Source organism: Glycine max, chromosome 6, assembly GCF_000004515.6.
Source record: "Glycine max cultivar Williams 82 chromosome 6, Glycine_max_v4.0, whole genome shotgun sequence".
Classification (NCBI taxonomy): Eukaryota; Viridiplantae; Streptophyta; class Magnoliopsida; order Fabales; family Fabaceae; genus Glycine; species Glycine max.
The window spans coordinates 6,768,626-6,791,220 of NC_038242.2; the positions used below are offsets into that span (position 1 = coordinate 6,768,626).

The following is a 22,595-nucleotide window of genomic DNA, read 5'->3' on the forward strand; positions in this document are numbered from 1 at the left end:
CTCATTGTATTAAGTTGAATATGACAATTCTATTATTATTTGTATCTAAAGATAATTATTATAAAATTCAATAAATTTACATTACATTCCCTAAAAAAATTATAATACATAATATTTTATAATATTTTATAATTTGATGACAATAATAATGATAAAATGCATTAGGCTAGTTAACTCAACTGAAACCTTTTCAATGAAATTTATGTCTTTAAAATATAATATCATATTAAATATGAATAATTTTAGTCTCATGTAAGTATGATATAATATGGACTTAACTCATAAAATTTTGACTTTTACATTACTCAAGCTTTATTAAAATTTTCTTGTCCAATTTGTTATATTTTGTTGTTGGCATTGAGTCAACTCAACTTGAACTTGATAATTTATTTGTCACCTCTAGATAATTATAAAATTATTTTATAACATTAGTGTATAACATATATTTTTTTCACGTTAGATTAGATAACACTCTAGATAATTCATTAAAATTTGATGAAAATTATAGAATTATGATAATAGTTTGTTAAGATTAGTATTTTTAACAAGTTTTTTAAAATTCCAACTTCTTAATGTATTTTAATAAGATTAATATTTTTTATATTTTAAAATGATGAAAGTTTAAAATTATTTTATTAAAATATAACTAAAAGAAATTGTAATTATAGTGAATGCTGAAAATATTATTACAAATGCTTTTTGGTTAATTTGTTACATATTAAAATAAAACTTATATTATTATTATTATTATTATTATCAGGGAAAGGAAGACATTCTGTATCTTTGTAAATTTCTAAATAATAAAAAATAGAAATTAAATACAATTAATAAAAAAAATTAATAATATAAAAGTAGTGAAAAAAATAATATAAGTTAGGAAAAAATTGAAATTTACGAGAAGGAGTAGACATGAAAAGTCTAGTAGTAAATACCATTTGATGAAATTTTACCATCCCAAACTAAGAAGTAGATACAATATTTTTATTTTATTTTAGCTGAAAAAAAATGTTTATGTAGATACAAGATTATTAAATAGTTTATCCACTTAATAAAAAGAAAAAAAAATGTAGAAAAGAGATTAGGAATTTGGGATTAGCATTTTGATCCTTGAAATGACAGCCGTTGATCTTGTTTTTGTTCATAAACAATGAAGATCCAAAGCTGCAGAGCGCGTAGTTGACAGATAAAGCTAAAAGGTAAGGAACGCAAAAGCAAAGACGTTGTTGAGCGGAGGAAGATGAGCGTTTCACATTTCGCGGTTCTATCGTCGTGTTGTTGTCCACGCTTGGCCCCTTCTCTGTACTGTAGTCTCTCTCCTTGTTTTTGTTCTTCTTCACACTTAGTTCTTGTCTCGTGATTTTAATTACTTACAAGTTGGAACCAGCAGGTCGCGTGCTTCAACCCTTCGTTCTCGCATCCGGTGTTGTACTACTCTCACTGCTACTTCTTCAGAGACTCCCACTCCAACCTTCGTGAAGTAATACTAACAATCGCATTTCTTAATTTTCTCGTAAATTAAGTAGTAGCATTTGATGTCGTTGAATTCAACTTCTTCTTTCCACAGGAAACGAGTAGTGTCGGGGGTTCAGCCCACGGGCTCAATTCACCTCGGAAACTATTTTGGCGCCATCAAGAATTGGGTTGCCCTTCAGGTTTATATTATTCATTTGTGCTTCTTTCTTTTATTAAGTTCCAGTGTTGGTGTTTTGGATTCCACAACTAGTTTATTTGGCATTGGGTGCGGCATGATGTGACTTAGAAATGAATACAGTTTGCTTATATTGGGATTTGCTTGATTTTTTAAGACATGGTATTGTTTTCGTTTCGCAGAATGTGTATGATACACTTTTCTTCATTGTGGACCTGCACGCGGTATGTTTGTGTTCCTTCTACTACCTAGACTGATGATATGCCCAAGGATGCTTTTATTTTTTTGTTTGAGCTACAGGTCTGAGCTCGTATGACTAAATTTTTTTGTATATATTATCATGTGAAAAAGAAAGGATCTTGAAATTCATGATTTTCCTTTTATTTGTGCTGCTTCTGATCTGTAGTGAGTTTACTATTTGCTCAAGTGTGGACTTCAGTATCTTGTGCCATTTACTATTTCTGGGACCAATTCACAAATAGGTCAATGCATTCGAAGCTTCTTATCAATGAGACTGAACAGCTCTGCCCAGAAAATTCACCCGATTACTTATAACTGAGGATAAAGATCCAAAATTTTAGGATAATTTAAGTTGACCGTACATTTTTGTTTAGAGTTGAGATTTCAACTAGAATCCTCACAAATTATCCTTGTTGATAGTATAAGGAGTGGCCAGACTTTCTAGGTCAGAGATGTACAGGCTATGAAGCATGGACACTGGAAATCACATGGACACAGACAATATAACACTGTCCCAGTAAAATATGAAGTGCCTTTTTAGGATATGTAACACCACTTCATGTTTGACTTGTGTCAGATACCATTCCCTTTTTTTAAAGTGTTCATGCTTCAAAGTTGTGCCTTATAACATGATCCGGCTAAGTAAATTCGTTTTCTCGGAGGAATTTGCGGACTAATTTTATGCTTTCCATTGTACTTGATTAATGGTCAAAGCCACTTTTCTGTTTTCTTGATGTTGAATGTTACTGCCCCATTTCTCATCCCTTCAGATATTATCTTACAGATTACATTACCATATGACACCCAACAATTATCTAAGGCTACAAGGTCAACTGCTGCTATTTACCTAGCATGTGGAGTGGATCCTTCAAAGGTTCTTTGCAAATTTTTCTCCGAACCTTTTGGGAAATAATATTTGTGGTGGAAATGTCAAGATCACTGTGGATAAATGACATGTGTTTTGTGCATACAGGCTTCAGTATTTGTACAGTCTCATGTTCGGGCACATGTAGAATTGATGTGGCTGCTAAGTTCCACAACACCAATTGGTTGGCTGAACAAAATGATACAATTTAAAGAGAAATCTCGCAAGGCGGTGCGTTCATAGCTGTATGAATTCCTAATTTCTATTTTATAAATTATTTATTATTTTTCTAGTTTTATGGATCTAATTTGATTTCTTAAGTTTTATTGTATTATTTCTTAATTTAATTCTTGACAGTGGTCTTCTCAAAGTAAGGTAGTTTAATTGATTCTTTAGTTAAACAAACTTTGGGAATATGATTCAAACAAAAGATTTACTTTGGACTGAGTTTGTCTTTTGATGTTTTGAATTGCAAGTTGGTTGTGATTGTGTGATCACTGATGCACATTTAATTTTAGGAACAATTGGAAAATAAAGGAAATTCTCTTTCTCACTCAACTTTCAAGTAGGGGATGACAGCAGTTATTCATGAATAAATAAACAAAAATGGAAAGAAGAATTTGTTTAGAATGTCAAGAACTTGAGTGCGCATCACACCATTTTTGAGCTTTGATTGTGCTTCAAGTCTCTGTATACAAACTATTACCCTTTTGGTTACTGCTCTTTAAACAATGGAAACTAGAATCTTCAGTTCAGATATTTAGGCCTGATAATCAGTAAAGCCTACTATAAATTAACAACTTAATAACATAAGTTCAATGTTGTAAAAAATTGAGATTTTACGTAAGATCAGGATTTGGGAGGTAAAAGGTAGTAAACTAAAAATGTAAAATTACAGTTAAGCACATTACAAATATATAGAAAATAGCCTAATGAAAATAACCTCTCAATCCTTCATTAAACTAAACTTAAAACGGAAATTCATAAGTATAACATCCAATTCAACTCATAAGTATATAATTAGTCACATAAGTTTTTCATAACATATCACAAGTCACAACTAAAACAAATCCAAGTGTGCAATTATAGAATATAGAATTCTTGATATTTAGTCTAGCACTAAATCACTAATTTTTTCCTGATAAAAACAGAGCCAGAAATAGAGATGGTGAGGGGCACTTGATGTGAGAGAAAAGCTTATCTCTGCTATGAGCTCTGCTGAGCCTCAGGCCAAAGAAGGGCGAAACTTGAGAGAAGAAAAGTTATAGAAGAATGGGTTTTTATTGGGGTCTTTGGGGAAGAAAAGAGAGTCAAAAGAGATAGCCGAGACCTGTGTCTGTTTTGAGATGGGGTTTGTACATGATTATATTAGGTTAATAAAACTGATTTTTTTTCCTTTTTGGGTTGAGAAATCCAAACTGACCCACTTTCTGGTGGAATTGTGTGAGTTGCTCTGAGCTCGTGATTCTGCACTCGAACTCGATGATTTCACCACAATTCCACCGGAGTAGGATTCTGCTTGCATTTTGGATTACAAGGGCCTTAGGAAAAATTTAAAATCATTCGGATCTATGGTTTAACATGCAGTTTTAACGACACTGTACATGTAGCTTGTCTTTGGCCAGTGCAGGTTTGCTAAATCAGGCCCATGGTTCTCTTCAGTGCTCCTCATGCTGGCTTGTATGTTTTCATTTATCTTATCCAAATAATAGATTCTTTTGGAATTGGATTTGTAGGGAGATGAAGAAGTTGGGGTTGCCCTTTTGACTTATCCTGTTCTGATGGCTTCTGATATACTTCTATATCAGGTGATTTTTTACCCACTATCTTGTGGAAATTTTATAAGTCCTTGTATGTAGTAGTGAAAGTAAAAAAACCTAATGAATAAGCTAATGTTACTTAATATGATTGTGGCTTTACTTGATTAGTTTTTTTCAACCTCAATTTTTTTGGAAAATAATTTAAAATGCATTCTGATGTTACAGTAAATTTACCTTGAATAAGAAGGATTCTTATAAATTGCAGCATGCTTCTGCAGTCTGATTTTGTCCCTGTTGGTGAAGATCAAAAGCAGCACTTGGAGTTGACTCGTGACTTGGCTGAACGGGTTAATAATTTATATGGAGGAAGAAAGTGGAAGAAATTAGGCGGGTGAGTAATTGTTTGTAAACTGGATGTAAAAACCATCCATAAGATGGGGTTGAAATTATTTGTAGCTTCTTTTATAGATTTTGCATTGGGCTTGACCGTTTTTTCTTTTATTTTGTACATTTATGACAGCCGAGGTGGTACTATATTTAAGGCAAGTTATATTTTATCCCATTAAAAAGAGGTAATGAATCATAATGCAATGGAAATGTATTTTTTTCTTACATCACTTTCTGGGATGTAGGTTCCAGAGCCCCTTATACCTCCAGCCGGAGCCCGGATAATGTCCCTAACTGATGGCCTGTCCAAGGTTTTCTATTTTTTCCTGTTTATATGTACATACATTAGACACAAACACGATACTTCTGTATCTAATTCTTTGGTAAATATTATCTGCCAGTTCATTTGCTCTATAAATCATTAACTCTTGAATATTCAGCTGGTATGTTGGTGTTTTACCATTTTTTTCTTTTCTTTTTACATTTATTATGGATTCAATTTTGTAGATGTCAAAGTCTGCACCTTCTGATCAATCCAGAATCAATATTCTTGATCCTAAAGATGTAAGTAAAAAGAATTCATTTTTTGTAGGCCTTACTGCATAGTGCATAGTGTATGGTTGTTTTCTGAACTGTTTACATGCAATCTATGATTCTCTGTGGGAATTTCATGTGGATGATGTTAGAGGCAGCAAATGTGATTTGCACATGGTACATGAGTAAATGTCATATCTCATCATAAGCTTAGTTTTACAGGCAGTAACATTCAACTATGAAAAAAGTATTGAATTTATGGTAGTATAAGACTTTGTTTCTGAAGGACTGTATGATGATGGCTGAATGTTGATGGATATATATTTTCTCATTGCAAATCCTCATCTTGGTTTCAGTGGAGTTTTATGAGATAATTTTCCAACTGTGGGAAAAAAGTTGAAAGAAACTTTAGAGGTTAACCAGTACAGTGACTTGAGATGCAAAGGTAATAGGGGGTAAAACTAAACAGTTATCTTTCAAGCAAATTTTTAGATGACTTTCAGTTAGCATTTGTTTCAGAAGGTATATCTCTGAGGACTGAGGCAGTATGCTGGCTATGATGATTGGTGGGGTTGTGCTTGGCTCAGTGGAGATGTGGTTCTGACTATACAGATCTGTTTATTCTTGGTTTCATAGGATTTTCTTATGGTTTTATTTCTGTTTCTTTTTATATTTCCTATTTTTTGTTTTATCTTTTTTAGGATATTCCTCTTTCTTTTGATATCTCCCTTGTCAATAATTTAAATTTTTAATTTATATAAAAAATGAAAATATAAATAATCATGAAACAAATGTATGATGTCTATATGATGCAATAGATATGAAAGTTAAATTACATTTTCATGGTGTTTAATAGTTTTGTAGGGTAGGACAGTAGCATACTTGATTGATGGTCTATCATATTCTCTTGTCCAATATTTTTCAAAGTCTAACAACATAACTTGCATGTGCATCATTTGAAGAAATTTGAACTGCTAGTCTGTATAAGGAGATCTTGATACTCCCTTTGTTTTTTTTTTATCTGTCCTTTTAGTAGATTTATTTATTTATTTATTTATCTGTTCTTTTAAAATTCCAAAATAACATTAATTACTATCCTATCAATCATGGCTTTGTTTTCACCTAATTTTTAAATATTTTACACATTTACCATATATGAGAGAATAATGGAGGTAGTTTTAGAGAAATAAATGATAGAGAAATTAATTAATTACAGAGATGGCAAATATAAGAGATTAAGCATAATAAAAATTAATTTTAATATAAATGGGGACACTTATTGTGTTTCTTAATCTATAAAGTCAAAGACAGATAAAAAGTAATGGAGGTAGTGACATATTTTTAGCACACTAGCATAGGTTGGGATTTAGGAAGAATGGAGAAGTTTAGTTTCAAATCTTTTAAATAATGTGAACAAAGTGTATATATCATGGAGAGATACATTAGAAACACTGAGGGTCTTATTCACAAAAATAAAATAAAATTGCATTTTTTTTAATTTCTCATTGAAATAGATCAATAGGTTAAAATTGCTTGTTTGTGCTCAGGCGCAGCAAACTTGACTACTTGAAGTTACACTTACGGACATGACTTCCATTTTATATGATTACATGTATTTAATTTGTGAGGATGAACCTTGGTGTGATGGTGAAGTTGTTGCGTTGTGACCAAGAGGACATGGGTTCAAATCCTGTAACTTGTGGGGAGAAGTCTGTATCTACCCTCCCCATATCCCACTAGATGTGAATACTACTGTAGTCCCTAATTCTTTGACAATTATTACTCTAATTTTACAATTTCCTCTCATTTTTGTTTTAAAAAAATTAAATTGGGAAAAGATAACCATATATACCAGAGGACTGAAAATGTGATCCACTAGTCTGCCCTACTACGTGTGGTTAATTTGCAATGCTTTTGTGTTAGTTTTCCTTTGCTTGCTCGTGCTGAGTTTGCTTATTTTGTTTTGTAGCTCATAGCAAACAAGATCAAACGTTGCAAAACTGATTCATTTCCTGGGTTAGTACTTGTAATATTACCATATGATGATCTTAGTCCTCAGAGGTTTAGTCTATAAATGCTTGCATTTGTTCATCATTTACTTGTTTTCTATAAATCTTTCTTTTTGGTGTTTCGCTAGTTCTCAAATTACTTGTGCACTTTATGACAATTCTTACAGCTTGGAATTTGACAACTCTGAGAGGCCTGAATGTAACAATCTTGTTTCCATATACCAGCTTATTTCAGGAAAGACGAAAGAGGTCAGAAATGCTATATTTTATATGTGTGTGTATGTATATTGCACTTATAATTCTACTTGATACCCATTTTTATATGCAGGAAGTTGTGCAGGAATGCCAAAACATGAACTGGGGCACATTCAAACCTCTTTTAACAGATGCCTTGATTGATCATTTGCATCCCATTCAGGTTTCACCTACTAAATTTTACCTTTTGTAAGATTTTATGACGCAGCAATAATGATTGTCTAGTCTGTATAGATTTACATTTTCCTCCTTGTTTACTGCTGGAATCCATTTCATATCCTAGGCTTCTGAATAGATAATTTTGTTTGTTTCCCTTAAAAAGGTTGGTCCCTGATATTTTTTTTTTCTTAAGTGAGCATGGGGTTTTCATTATCACTTCGTTTTCTTCCCAACTTTGGCAGGTTCGCTATGAGGAAATCATGTCCGATTCAGGTTATTTAGATGGAGTTTTAGCACAAGGTGCTAGAAATGCAGCAGATATAGCAGATTCTACACTTAATAATATTTACCAAGCAATGGGATTTTTTAAGAGACAGTGATAATTGATGCCAAATAAATTAAAGATTGGCGAGACGTCAACTTAAAAGCTAACTTCTGGATGATTCATGATGGGCCTCAAAATTTTGGAGTAATCTTATGGACATATACTTGACTACTGGAAATGGAAAGATTATTGATGCAAAGCCTAAAGGTCCCATTAGTTCTTGATGCAATGGGCTTTGTATCTCCTTCATTTTTCTCCGAGTATGGTCGTTGCCTTCATTTTATATTTTATTGTTTCAATCTCTTTCATTATTTACTTGTATTTTATAATGAATTCAGCATATTGATAAATTGTTCCGCCATTGTATTTGATGGAGACACATGACCTAGTCATCTTAATTCTGTCCCCACCATGTTCTCATGATGATGACACAACCCATTGTTTTAGATCATTAATTGGAACTAGATTAATAATTCTTCATTTTACTAATCATCTAACTTCATGCGTGCTTGTTTCCCCCCAAGCAAATGCCTCTTGTTTTTCAATTTATTTCTGGGCAGATGATAGTAAGGAAATTAATGTTCTTATATAAAACAATTATATATTATTTTGTTAACCATATCATATGCCCTTTTGAGTGTGTAACATTTGATAGAAGGTTTAATGACGCCATAGAGACATTCTTATCAACATCGAATACTTACTGCAAGGCAGAATTAATTCCTCCAATCAGTTATACATAGCACGTGTATTCTGCATACAAGCAAGGAGTTCCTTTTTTATTTTATTTTTTACAATTTAGACAGCAAGTAGTTTTTGATGCACCACAGAATTAGTTCGATGAATAGATGTGAATGCGATAGGGCATCTGCAGAAACCATTGGAGAGAAATACAGATGAACAACAATGGCATTGCAAAATGTATGCTTGCTTTCGTTCTCTTTTCTTTATGGGCACCAAAAGAATAAATGATGTGTCTCTTATCAGAAACAGTGCTGACTTTGTTTAGGTAGGGATGAACTGGAAAAAAGGCATGCCATGCCAGGGGTCCACAATTGGTTTATTTAAAGTAAAATTCTCCTATGCAAATAAAAAAAATGATGTAATGTTTATGCTATTTCAGTTCTTATGTGGGGATGGGTATATCTTGCCTATAAAGATCAGCAATCAGCAAGTATGTGATTCATGTATAAATAAAATGTTATGCAATGCACACTCACATGAAATAAATTTTGATGTGCAATTAGACTCATAATTCATATCAAAACTGAAATTAATAGAACATCTTTTGGATTTACGATGATAGATATTTACTGTATCCGAACTATTCATCTTGTTTCCCTATCTCACTAAATCTATTCTAGGAAAACAGAGCAAGATGCTCTCCACCTTTAGGGAAAAAGCAGCCACCGTTTGACAAAAGATGCTCTCCACCTTTACGATGATAGATATTTCCTGTTTTACGATGTGCATTGAAATTTTTGTTTTTTTTTCTTACGATTTAGCCACACAATATGAACCAGGAAATTCAAATATTTATTAGCAAAGTAACAATTACTACCATAAGCAGCATTTTTTTTTTTGTATTTAATAGAAAAATAATAGATTAATTACATCATCTAAAAAATTATATCTACTATTTACTAACCCACATTTTCTTCATTCAGCTGTGCATAGTAAGTAATCTGCCACATATGATACCATGACTCATTATTGTGTATAAAAATAATTTGGTATTGTAGTGATTTTTATAAATCGTTATTCTTAATAAAGAGAGTGTCATAGTATCAGAAAGAAACATGTTGATGATAAATAAGATGACTTTATTATTTCCGTTATGGTATACATTAGATTTCATTTGTACATATTAATTATCCGCTTTTTTATATTATATTGTTTTTTATCTCATTCAATTGCTTTTAAATTTAGAAAATTAATATATTATATAATATTATAACTATATAACTAATGCTTATATTATCAATTGTATTTTTTTTACCGTGCAAACGCACGGATTACTTTAACTAGTAAAATTCTATAGTATGTATTCTTGTTAGTCTTTAGATTGATCAGATAGACAATGCTTCTATAGAAAATGACATAATGCATGATTGTTTGTATTTTTTTTAATAAAAAATCATGTAAAAATATGCTTAAGAAAAACAAAATCTTAAAAAAAAGTCATTTTAATCATTTTTAAGAAAATAAAAAATAAAATACTTTTAAAATAATATGATGTGATGTGTTAGAATTTAGAATAGAGAGATTTAATTCACTTTTAGTGGAAATTAATTTTAAACCCACAATAAATATTCATTAATCTCATCAAAAGATATATTGATTTATCTATCTCAAGTAAAAATGAAAATGTGGTCGTACGTTCCATATATGAGATAACAAGAAAGAAACGAAAGTGTACTTGTCATCAATATTCTATAATTAATAGACAGATAAAATGTAGTGGGCGCCGTCTTCATCCTTTCTTTTATTGATTCTTGTTTTACTTTTATTTTTATCAAATGAAAGGATGAATTAAAATATCTCATTTTATATTCTGTACTTAGATCCCCCCCTTTTGCTCTTAATTCTCACTTTCATATTATTCTACTTTACTGATTTTTACAATCATATGGAATTGTTGTGATACATGATTTTCATGCTAATATGTCACTAAAAATAGGCGATTCATTTACTATATTGTATTACTTATATATTGAATAATAGCTCGATAATCACAATCTTTGTAATGAGCTACTGACAATAATCAAATTCAAAATATAAACGGCCGGATTGTTAGTTCAGGAAATATATATTTGATTTTTCTTAAACGAAATCTTGACTTTGAATATTATATATGAAAAAATATTTGCTGTATTTAGTCTTAGAAAAAAAAAACATGAACTTCATTTATTTATTTATTTTGCTTTGGTCTGATAGCACTGTCAAATTTATAAACGACTTCTCTCTCTCTTCCTGAGACTTATTTGGATAATAATTAAGGAAAATGGAAAATGGGGAACTCTGAACTCTCCCTCCCGATCACCACATAACGATTGCCCCTAATAAAGGAAGAATATGATTCGATCGCTGAAATTAATCAAACTACCAAAGTAACAATTTAAATCTTTAAGTAGTTGTTGATTGCCTTGCTCTCCTACTACTTTGATTTTAACTACGTACCTCCAGAGGAAGAAAAACTGTTAATACAAAATTTCAATAGATTTTTTTTTATTGTTGTTGATGGTGTCTATTGCATTGGGGAGTATTTTAGGGTATATATATATAAAGTCGAAACTATTAATTGATAATATATCCATTGATTAATGTTATTCCTTTTAATTGCATCTTGCCATCTATTAGTACTTTATAAGAGGACAAAAATGAATATAGGGTAGTTGCTTTCAAGAGAGAGGAAAGACAAGGGGGAGAAGGATGAATGATAAGTGAATAATGTTCTCTGATTTTTTCCCCTCCCAACCATCAATCACATTAGATGTAGTGTACAAAAATGAATACTATGCATCCCAATGTTATAAATATTACTTGCCACATGCTCGCAGTTAGCCATCAGAACAAGTGAACAAACTCATACCCTTACTTGACCCTTCTTTTTCTTTGTTGGCCACTTTGATTTTGATTTTGTGTCTAAAACTTTTATCACTCTCAAGAAAAGGAGACATGGACAAGACTAAGTTGAGACAACGGGCCGTCTTCACACGAAATTCACTCTTTGATGAGGTCTTTAATTTGCCCTTTCTTTTGTTGTTTACATTTATTCTTTTTGTTTATCTTTATCTTTTTCTTCTTTATTTTATTAAATTTGGATTTGGATTATGCAAAAACTTTTTTATTAGCAAATCCCGCAGCCATTTTTTTTAGTGAAATACTGTGGATACACATTGTCTAAAAAGTAACAAGAAACACAAAATTTTGAGTTTCATACCTTAATCAATTAAATATATTCATACTTTCATAGATTTTAATATATTTTAACGACTAAAAAATGTGTTAAAATGAGTGTATTATTAACACTATCTTTTCTCTTTTTTTTATTGACCGAGAGAGACTGTAGAATGAATTTGATCTCACTATTTTTTTTTTAATTTAATCTTCTCACTATTGTGCAATTTTAATATATTTGTTAGTTTGACCTCCAATATTTAAAAGAAACATAGATGTGGCAGTAAAATAATGAAGTAGTTGTATATATAGTAATAATGAACTAAAATTAAACAACAAAAATAATGAGAAATCAAATTCGCCAAAAAATGAGAAAACCAAATTCAAGAAGTGAATATAAACAACAAGAGACAAAAAATACAATTAAATCTTTTTTTTATTTGGCTTAGTTATATTTTTGGCTCCCAATTTTGTAATTGTATTCTTTTTTTGGAGACTATGATATTGATAAGAAACTGTTGTGATAAATATTTGGCAGAGACTTACAATACATACGAGGTGGATATTTCTCTTTTAATATGATTTATTTTAGGCGAAAATAATTTCTTACCAATACCATAATTAAAAAAAAATCATACAAAGCTAGTTCATTCAATATTCAATTGAAATGCTAACATGACAATACAACAAAATATCACATTAATCCTCTAAAAAATATCACGTTCCTTTTATTAAATGCAAGAGTGTTACGTTGATATTTCTATTAAATATTAAATGTTAAATGCATAAATAAACCAAAATTATACAATTAAAATAGTGAAATGATCAAATTCATAAAAAAAAAAACTATTAAAAATAAAAGCATAAATAATAAAAGGACCAAAAATACATTCAACTTTTCTTTCATCTAAAGTTCTATATTGTATAATTTAAGAACGTAATGTATTAATTTTTTGGTAACTAATGTAATTAGGTCTTTTGAATTTCTTGTAGAATTTTATGATATTTTTACAAATTTCAATCTTTTATATCAACTATAAGATTAATCTTTCAACTGGGATTAATCACATGCATTCAAAGTTCCTCGTGTCAATGTAAAGATGTATTTAACCTTTTACCTTAGAAAGATTCCATCATAATGATAACTAAATTTCTAGCTTTACCAAAAAGTAGACATGAAAAGGTTTAAACAAAACATACAATAATAGCTTGTGTTCTTTTATGCCCTTTGCTTTCAAAGAGAATCTCGTCAAGCAGTTTTCCTTCCTTTTATTTTTCATGGGAATAATTTCCTCTGCACACATGTAGCATCATTTACCTACATAAATTCATGTTGTTGTAGGGGTTCCTTGATGAGCAATTCATTCAGTTAGAGGAATTGCAAGACGATGTTAATCCCAATTTTGCGGAAGAAATTGTGACCCTTTTCTACAGCGACTCTGTAAGACTGATCTACAACATAGAACGAGCACTGTAAGTGGAATTAATACAGTATATTATATCGTATTACTTTTCTCTTGTTCTTGTGGTGACTCTATATATGTGCTACACAGGATGAGTAACCCTCCGAATTTCACCAAGCTAGATGGTTACATGCTTCAATTCAAGGGTAGTTGCTCAAGGTGAAATACTTCCGATTAATTAAGAATATGTATAATTTTTGTTTTTCCTTAGTCATATTTATTTGAAGTTCTCAATTTTTGACAGCATCGGAGCAAAGAAGGTGAAAAATGAATGTACCAGATTCAGTGAATATTGCGCAGCAGAAAACTTTGAGGGGTAACTCATATTTTTACCTCCTTGCTTGAACAGTGGTCTGTTTTGGATGTCGATAATTTTATTCGCATATGATTTTTTTTTACAATTGGGCTTTTTTAATACAGTAAAAAATAAAAATATATTTTAATACATTTATTTATTTATTTTAGTAATGAAAATACAGCGTGCATGCATGCAACTAATTACAAATCTCTTCTAAACATCATATTTTTTTGGATTTAACTAGCTAATACTACTATTATGGATGCATGATTAAATAAGCCGTAAGAATACCCTTTTCAGATGCTTCAGGACTTTCCAACAAATCAATGTAGAGTATACGACTTTGAAGAAGAAGCTCGAGACTTACTTTCAGGTATCACACTTTTAGTGTCATTTTCTGCCGCTACCTTTAATTTGATGATGCCTATGTCTTTCTGTCATGCATGTGTATTGTGTACAACTTTATTGTCATGTAATGTAAAGCCACTATTATAAATTTGTAATATTATTATGCTTCTTATATTTTTAATGAACGAAGCAATGAACTAATAATTTATGTATATCTTTGCATGATCTATCAGTCTTTAATTATTTGCCTTGTCTCTATGTCTTAATGTCATTCAGTTGGTAAGGGGAAGCTGCTCAAATTAAACAATATACACATAGCACATGGCTGCTGATATGATGATATCCTTTTTGAGGTCGTTCCAGCATACCAGCTGATCACCATTCGAGCAGATCTACGTATTATGCATACAATATACAGTAACAGAATATAATGATATTTATACATCATTTTTTTACACCATTATTACACAATTTTCTTTGAATAGAAAGAAAAAACACACACATTTCATTACAAAAATAAGGTCATATCCCAATAGACAAAATGGTGGAGCAATTATTAATTAGACTTGTTCTTATTAATATAATTTTTGCCTAATAAAAGTTATTTTTATTATAAAATATTATAAATTTGTACTAAAAATATAATGTATTACACCACTTGGCCAACCATAGTATAATATATAGCATTGATGCTATGCATTATTATTTAATGCCAATAAAACTATTTATTTTAAGTATATATTTATTTGTTAATATATATCCTTAGTATATCATAATTATTATATAATACAATATTTATATTAACATTGTATTTTGTATGACAATAATTATATTAACAGAACAAGTCTGACTACTATCATGTTTTATCTGTTATGACGTGGAATTTTTTGTGTTCTAATCCAACTTTTACATCTCAAACAAATAAGTGTATGCATGGTGTAATTTATTTTGATGTCCAAGTATCATTTATCATATAAATTCCATAATGTAAGACAGTCTAATCCCTCGTGATCGTGGGTTAAGCTTTTATGTTTTTCTTTAGTTTTATTAGTGTATATATACTACTAGTCTGTATGAATTAGCCTCCACTATTGGTACAATTGGCAAATGTTTATCAGATTCCCTTATTCTATTAGTGTTAGTTAATTAAAATAATTGCATCTATTCTATTCTTAGGCATTGCTATTGTAACAATATGGTGATGACTCACTCATCTCTTCATTTATAAACATCTTTGTATTGGCTTATCAATCTATGAAAATAAACATTTTCAGAAATTCTCTTAACTATAGTTTCTAACATATATGCTATCTAGAGCTAGTTCTTGATCCAAATTAACTTATGGCCTCAGATTCAACTCTAATAACTTCTTTCCATCATTACCAACAAAGATGCCCATCTCATCTGGACTCAGACTTGAGGTTTCACCGCAGCCTCCATCTTTTTCGCAAGCCAATTCTACCACTAGGACCATGCAAAGTTGGTATTCAAACTCTAGTGTTTCACATCATGTGACGTTACATGTTCTCAACATTATTCAACACATGAATACCAAGGTCTGTTAATCAATGCCACTAGTTCCACTTATCTTTGTTCATCCATTAATCCCTCTACTAATTTCACCCTCCATAATCTTCTTCATGTTCCTTTACATAAAAAAACGGTGGTGTAAGTAGCTGGCAAGGGATAACTCATTTTTTGAATTTCATCCAGATATTTGTCTTGTTAATTAAATCTCAGACTTGGCATGAAGTCAATTGCTGCGAGGGATTGTTACTCTTATTCTCTCTTACTCATCCATCCTTCCATCACCTCTCCCACCAATTTTGATCTTGCCTCTCTTATTTTGTCTCTCCTACCAATTCCCTTAATTTGTTGTCTTGCCACCCATCAGTAATAATTCCTCCAATGCCTCTTCTACTCAATCTTCCCCTATTTCATCTTCTAGATTCCACCAATTTCGGAATTGAAAACCATTCAATATGCCTAAACGTCTGTTCAACACCAATGATACAACAGAAATTCTTCAAGGACTAGAACCCAAGAACCTTTCCTCTTCTTGATCAATTCTTCAAGCTTGGTCTTCTTCATAAAAGAAGAGGAAAGGGGGAATACAAGATTGCGTAATAAGTTATTGATTTCGGCTCAAGATTCCCGTATAGGGGATGAAATTGTTCTGAAGTCATCAAAGTCGTGGACAAGTAGATTGCTTTGACTTTTTCCCTTTGTTAGGCTGAAAACAATTCATTGTCTTTCTGCGATTACAATTAAATTACCAAATTCCAATTAAAAAAAAAAGAAAACGCAGCATCAAAACTCATGGAGAGAAAGGTGTTCTGAGATTTTTCTTTTCCTTTCTCAATTACAGTTTCAGTTGAATAAATTTTACATAGCAATAAACATTTTCCTCAAGGAGAGAATAGTTCTATTTTTTCAAACCACATGTCAGTAAGCAAGACCAAAATTCATATATCTCACGCTATGCGGGGAAAAACAGTATCGGCATTACATTCAAATTCATCACAAATCAAAGCAGATTTGTCCTCTTTAGGAGGTGCAAATTGCCTACTAAGAGGAGAACGCGTCCAGGGATCAAGGGGTGCTCTCTGTGGTGCCTGAGGAGTTGGTGGCTTTGACTGCCTAAGCTCATTTTCTCTGTCAATAAATCCGTTTCAAAGCATATATTTTTTTAGTACAAATTTTCAATTTCAAGAACCTGGAACATTTGAAGGGTTAAACTATAACAAAATTATATTAGACAGATAGACATGCAACATCAAGAACAATGAGAAAACAATAACATTTTTAAGTGGGGTCAATATATGCCATTGGTGCAGCATCACCCACTCGAATACGGGTCCGAAGCAATCTTGTGTATCCTCCAGCTCTATCCCTGCACAACATAAATGTCTGGTCAGTGTTACAACTTTACCACCATAAACTGACAACCAAGGTTTTAAAAAACGGTCCTCACCATGATTTAGGTCGTAATATCAAAGTTTTTTAACTATCTGTGATCATAATTTTGACTGCATCAGCTGCATTTGTCTTTGATTTGCCGCAATATCAACCAACGTTGACCAAACCGCAACTCTTGCTGACAACTGAAACTATATCAGGTTTATTACTTACTTGTACCGATAAGCCAGTTCTGTAAACAGCTTGTTAAGGACATCATCTCCTCACACAAAACCAGCAGCACGTCTTGCAGCACATTGGGATCCCTACAACAATTTATAATGTAATGTAAACTATAGGCCAATCCCAGTAATCAACCTAAATGAAAAAAAAAAATGGTTACTCTGCCAAGTTCATTCTCAAGGCCTAGGTGAAAAAAATTATCCACATTCATGTGTTTCTAGATTCAGACAAATGTTAACTGTACAAACAGTTTCCTGAACTTTGTCATTTTCGCACTAACGCTAACTAGCAAGTTCATTATATACTATTTTTTGGAACTATTTCTTCATGCACCGCAACATTCTCAATCTGCATTTCTTTTATATTTCGTATTTCCGATTAGAATTAGATAATCCAAAATGTAAAACTTTAATTTCATATTAACATCTAGTCATGGAAGGGGGACATCCATTATGAATTCAGGATTAAGTAATTTAAAATGTAAAATCTCCATTCCAAAATAACATTTCCCTAATGAAAAAGGGTAAAAGAAAGTGTAAGCTGAGATATTTGGGGTGCTACAAGAAATAACTTTTTTTGTTAAAAGGAGGATTTAGAAGGCCGAAACATCTCCATTATTTACTGGCTATGGATACACATATCTACCATTACTATTGAATATACCTCCATTTTTCACTCTTTCCACTAAATTTTTTCTAAATACCTTTCAAATTTTATTTCCCTTTTAATTTTTCTATGCCAAGCCATTTCATTTCATCCCTTTATACTTTGCAGACCAATAGCATCTCATTGGTATCCATTAATTTTGGTGCCTCAACATTAAAAATAAGACACGGTTTCTTCACTGCTCCCACCCCTTAACAGTATAACCATGTGAATGACATATATAAACATTGTAATACATTGTGTGAATCTGTTTTCCTTTTTCTTTGTAATTATGCAGCGAGACATCTTGATGGGCCAAATTTTTTATGTCTGTTGCTGATTAAGCATCGGTTTTAAACATTTATTATTCATAAACTACAAGAATTTGGAGTTGAGTAATCTGACTTCATGGCTTTCATCAAAAAGACACTTGTTATGGTTGCTTGGCGCCTCCACTGCGGCTTAATCCCAATTCTTATCTGTTATAAAATGATAATTTCTCACGGCATTAGCAAGAGGGGCAGAGCTATAGTTTGGCATAGAGAAATTTGAATCGGGGAAATAAAATAGGAAGGATATTTAGGAAATTTTAGTAAAAAGAGTGAGAAAGGGAGGTATATTCAATAATCAGGAGAGGTATAAATATCAGTAGCCTATCAAATACCTCTGTCATGCACCTTCTGGGATAGCCCCACCAAACAACAACCGCCAGAAAACTCTTCCATACGCAAAAGCCCGATATCTGAGCTTGTATTGTATCGAGGGTACCAGATATTCATTTCGTAAGTGGACTGGACCATGGCAAAAATAATAAACGGTAGCTAATTTTAGCGGCTACTTTTTTACAATTTGAAAAATTAAAATACTAAATCTATACTAATAATCTATAATTACTAATAATAAAGGAAATACTCCCATTTCTTGTATACATCTCACTAGATTATTTTATCCTTTGTGCGTTTTTAAATTTCTATTACTTCTCTCCTAATAACTACTCACTATTCTCGTGTTGTTAGTTTTTTTTATTTCTTTTTTTATTTTTAGCTAAAATAGATAAAGAGGCACAAAGTATTTCTCTCCGACTATAATAGTAATAAATTAAAATAATGATGCTATATCCTTTTTTATATATCCTTTAGAAATTATAACACATTTATTGTCACAGCTTTTTTTATTTATTGAATACAGATAAAAAAAATTACAGCTAGTTTGTATAATTTTGTTATATAACAAATAGAGAAAAGAGAAGTTTGAAAAAGAATGTGAGTAATAAGATAAAAAGATATAAAATAATGATATTTTAAAAAGGATTAAAAGAGTGCTATAACTTATATTTATATCAGTAAAAAAAAAAAAAAAACTTATATGTATATTATGATTCTGCGATATATTAGAGATTTCAAACGGAACATTTTGTCTCACGGTATATTTGACAATAGAAATTTGCACTAATTCAGAGAACGAGGGGGCTTGATTCCCTCCAATAATCTTTCTCTAAATATTTGACAATAGGATCACCTACATATGTTTTTTTTTCTATTTCAATATGAATAAAATTTTGTAAAAAGAATTTGATAAATACTAGTTTTGATTATTATATTTATAAAAAAAATATTTGTGGGAATCAAAATACAACATCAAGAAATTTAAAATAACTCCCACACCTTTATTTAATCGACTAGCGTAACTTCCTTGGCTTGTTATATTTATAATAAGTCATGTAATTTTTTTATTTGTTAATATTTTATTAGATGACATGTACTTCTTGAGAAAATAATAATGTCTTGTTATACTATACTTATGGACAAAATAATAGAAAAAATTTAAAGCCAAAAATAGCACATATCCACGTTCCACCCAAGATGGAGGGGATTATTGGACTTTTTCTTACCATTATGTCCTATGGAATATGGATGGTTATTGGTAAACAAAGATGACCGTTTAGCGCCAGAAGAGCCAGTGTTGACAGGGTGGATTGCTGGACTTTTCATTCTCACCGATACTGTAGTTTTGTCTCTCATTTGTGCTATTCTATTCAACCTTATAATTACAACCAAAAAGTATCAAAATGATAATGATAAAGATAAACATTCCACCACCACTAGTGCAGTTCACCAAAGTCGGATTCAATGACAAACATTTCATAGTGACGCATAAATTGCTCCACCAACATCCTTTGCTTCTCCTCCTAATAATATTGTTCCTGTATTTATGGTCTCTGCAATTTAATATTTTTTATTTTTGATTATGTAAAGTTTTTTTAGTTATGATAAAATGTGTTTGTTTTGTTTTGTATTTTTACCGTATTTTAAATAACATTTTTTTAGTGTTTGAAGTATTTATTTATTGTTCAAAATATTATTTAAAGTACTTTATGAACACAAAATAAAATAAATATATTTTTCAATGATTAAAAAAAAGTAAATTACACTCATATCTTTTGTATTTTTTTTTAAATTGCACCCAACACTCTTTTTTTGTTCCGTACAAATATTTATTAATTGTTTAACTTATATTATACTCAGACTCCTCCTTCCTAATCATTGTTTAATAGTTTAAGACCTCTCCTTCCTAATCATTGTTTAATAATTTAATAGAAAGTGACACATGTTGGTCACATGACTTTTAATGAAAATTCATATTTAAAATACACTCATCTTCTTCCTCACACTCCCACACCTTATGTCTTTTTGTCAAATTGCACTTGACACCCTTCATTTTTTTACACTCTACAAAAAATGTCTTAATTGTTTAGTTCACATTACACTCAGACCCTCTTCCTCCTAAATATTGTTTAATAATTTAACAGAAAATAGACATATATTGGTCATATGATTTTTAATGAAAAATTATATTTAAAAAACTTTCGTTTTCTTCCTCTTAACTCCATAAAAAACATAATACTATTTTCAACTTGAAAATATTTTAACACTCTTCCTTTTTTTTTCTTTTTTCTCTAATTGAATGTGAACTTAGTTTTTTTGTTGGTATGCATGTGCTAATACTCTTCCTTCTTCTTTTTCTTTTTTTTAGTTTAATTTTTTTGGTACGTGTTGAGTTGTTTGGTTGCTGCGTTTTTGTTGGACGTGCTATCAACAATGCCTATTGATTGAATATGACAGTTTGCTTCAAATTTTATTATTTTGTTCCTGCATTTGTGTTTTTCACTCATTTCTTTGAAATATTTATTTTTGATGGTTAGGTATTTGATATAATGTCTCAATCAAGAGTTATATTTTCTTCAAGTGTTAACAACAATGAAATAAAAGTCAAATATTAAAGGAAAAATTATTATTACCTTAAGAAATGTTCATTCATAAGGTTAATTGTTAATTTGTTGTTATGTATTTAATAAATATTTTAAGACAATTTCATTTGGTCACATATTTCAATTGATGTTAGTTACGGGCTTTAATAAAAGGGGTTAAAGTAATGTAAAAAGGAAAAGGGTATGGAGTGCAATTAGAGAAAATTATAAGAGATGCGAGTATAACAAAGATGTTAACACAACTTCGTCTAGTCACATATTTCAATTAATGTTAACAAAAGAAAGTAAAAATAATATAAAAAAATGAAGGAGTGTCGGGTGTAATTTGAATAAAATACAGGAGGTACGAGTATAATTTACTCAAAAAAATTAAAAGATAAAAAAATATGAAATTAAAAGGATAAAAAATACAAACCAAAATATAATTATTGCACCCTCTCCTTACATCCCATTGTGATTTGGACACGTGGGAGTGAACAGTTTTGTAGTGTTTTTTTACTAATATTTTTTACTCTATCTAATTTAATATATTTTTATTTTTGTTAAGAAAAATTGTTTTAGTCATATTGCTAAATATATTTATTTCATTTTACATTCTTAAAGTATTTTTAGATAATATTTTTTTACTATTTAAAATACTTTTAAACACTTTTTTACTGTTCAAAATATTATTCAAAATATTTTAACGACACCAAACAAGACAAATATGTTTTAGAATGACTAAAATAAAAAAAATAAAAGACAAATAAAAAAATGTTAAATTACATTAAAAAAACACATCCAAGCCAATAATTATTGTAATCTCTCCTTACATCCCATTATCACTTGGACACGTGGGAGTAAAGAGTTTTGTAGTGTTTTTTTTACTACTACTTTTCTCTCTCTATATATATTGCAGTTCATTTTAAATATAAAGAAAAATATTTTCCTTGATTTAAAATAATAGAAAATTTTATCTTATTTAATATTATTATCTCTAAAATATTTTTTATTTGATTGAGGTGTTAATTTTAATATTTTTTCTTATTTATAATATTAAATTTGAATGAAGGAAAGTTAAAAAAATACATGTTAATTAAAATTAAATGTGTTTAATGTTAATTAATATGATGTATTTTTCTTACATTTGAGATCATTTTAAAAAAATTGTTAAAAAACCTTTTTTAATTGCTTTTTATATTAATTATCTTTTTTCTAATTTTTTTAAAAATAATTAACAAACTTTTAGCAAAACTAGTTGCTAAGATGATAAAATATACTAAATTTGAAAAGTTGAGTAATAAAATGCGTAAATTTTACAGTCTGGCAGAGAAATTCGCAGAAAACATTAAAGATAGGTGAAGAAAATGT

General features: G+C 30.3%; 2 protein-coding genes and 1 pseudogene across 2 annotated transcripts; 2 read left to right on the forward strand and 1 right to left on the reverse strand.

Moving 5' to 3' along the window:
* Nucleotides 1-1,137: 1,137 nt before the first annotated feature.
* Nucleotides 1,138-8,671, forward strand: LOC100780314 (tryptophan--tRNA ligase, chloroplastic/mitochondrial). Its single transcript, XM_003527802.5, has 15 exons — nucleotides 1,138-1,299; nucleotides 1,388-1,477; nucleotides 1,565-1,652; nucleotides 1,831-1,872; nucleotides 2,673-2,762; nucleotides 2,862-2,984; nucleotides 4,490-4,561; nucleotides 4,792-4,904; nucleotides 5,034-5,055; nucleotides 5,146-5,211; nucleotides 5,408-5,464; nucleotides 7,404-7,450; nucleotides 7,611-7,692; nucleotides 7,772-7,861; nucleotides 8,100-8,671. The coding sequence occupies exons 1-15, from the start codon at nucleotides 1,238-1,240 to the stop codon at nucleotides 8,235-8,237; spliced, it is 1,182 nt and encodes a 393-aa protein (XP_003527850.1). The 5' UTR covers nucleotides 1,138-1,237; the 3' UTR covers nucleotides 8,238-8,671.
* A 3,189-nt stretch (nucleotides 8,672-11,860) lies between these two features.
* On the forward strand, nucleotides 11,861-15,343 carry LOC100780856 (histidine-containing phosphotransfer protein 4). Its single transcript, XM_003527803.4, has 6 exons — nucleotides 11,861-11,920; nucleotides 13,425-13,555; nucleotides 13,636-13,704; nucleotides 13,790-13,861; nucleotides 14,144-14,216; nucleotides 14,468-15,343. The coding sequence occupies exons 1-6, from the start codon at nucleotides 11,861-11,863 to the stop codon at nucleotides 14,492-14,494; spliced, it is 432 nt and encodes a 143-aa protein (XP_003527851.2). The 3' UTR covers nucleotides 14,495-15,343.
* Nucleotides 15,344-16,665: 1,322 nt separating this feature from the next.
* On the reverse strand, nucleotides 16,666-18,001 carry LOC121174977 (50S ribosomal protein L17-like; annotated as a pseudogene).
* Nucleotides 18,002-22,595: the final 4,594 nt, after the last annotated feature.

Excerpts from the sequence above, each read along its gene's own strand:
- LOC100780314 (XM_003527802.5), top strand. The coding sequence starts at position 1,238 with ATGAGCGTTTCACATTTCGCGGTTCTATCGTCGTGTTGTTGTCCACGC. Across the intron at positions 1,873-2,672 it reads TCATTGTGGACCTGCACGCG|ATTACATTACCATATGACAC; the intron begins GTATGTTTGTGT and ends ATTATCTTACAG. Across the intron at positions 4,905-5,033 it reads AAGTGGAAGAAATTAGGCGG|CCGAGGTGGTACTATATTTA; the intron begins GTGAGTAATTGT and ends CATTTATGACAG.
- LOC100780856 (XM_003527803.4), top strand. The coding sequence starts at position 11,861 with ATGGACAAGACTAAGTTGAGACAACGGGCCGTCTTCACACGAAATTCA. Across the intron at positions 13,556-13,635 it reads TACAACATAGAACGAGCACT|GATGAGTAACCCTCCGAATT; the intron begins GTAAGTGGAATT and ends TGTGCTACACAG. Across the intron at positions 13,862-14,143 it reads GCAGCAGAAAACTTTGAGGG|ATGCTTCAGGACTTTCCAAC; the intron begins GTAACTCATATT and ends TACCCTTTTCAG.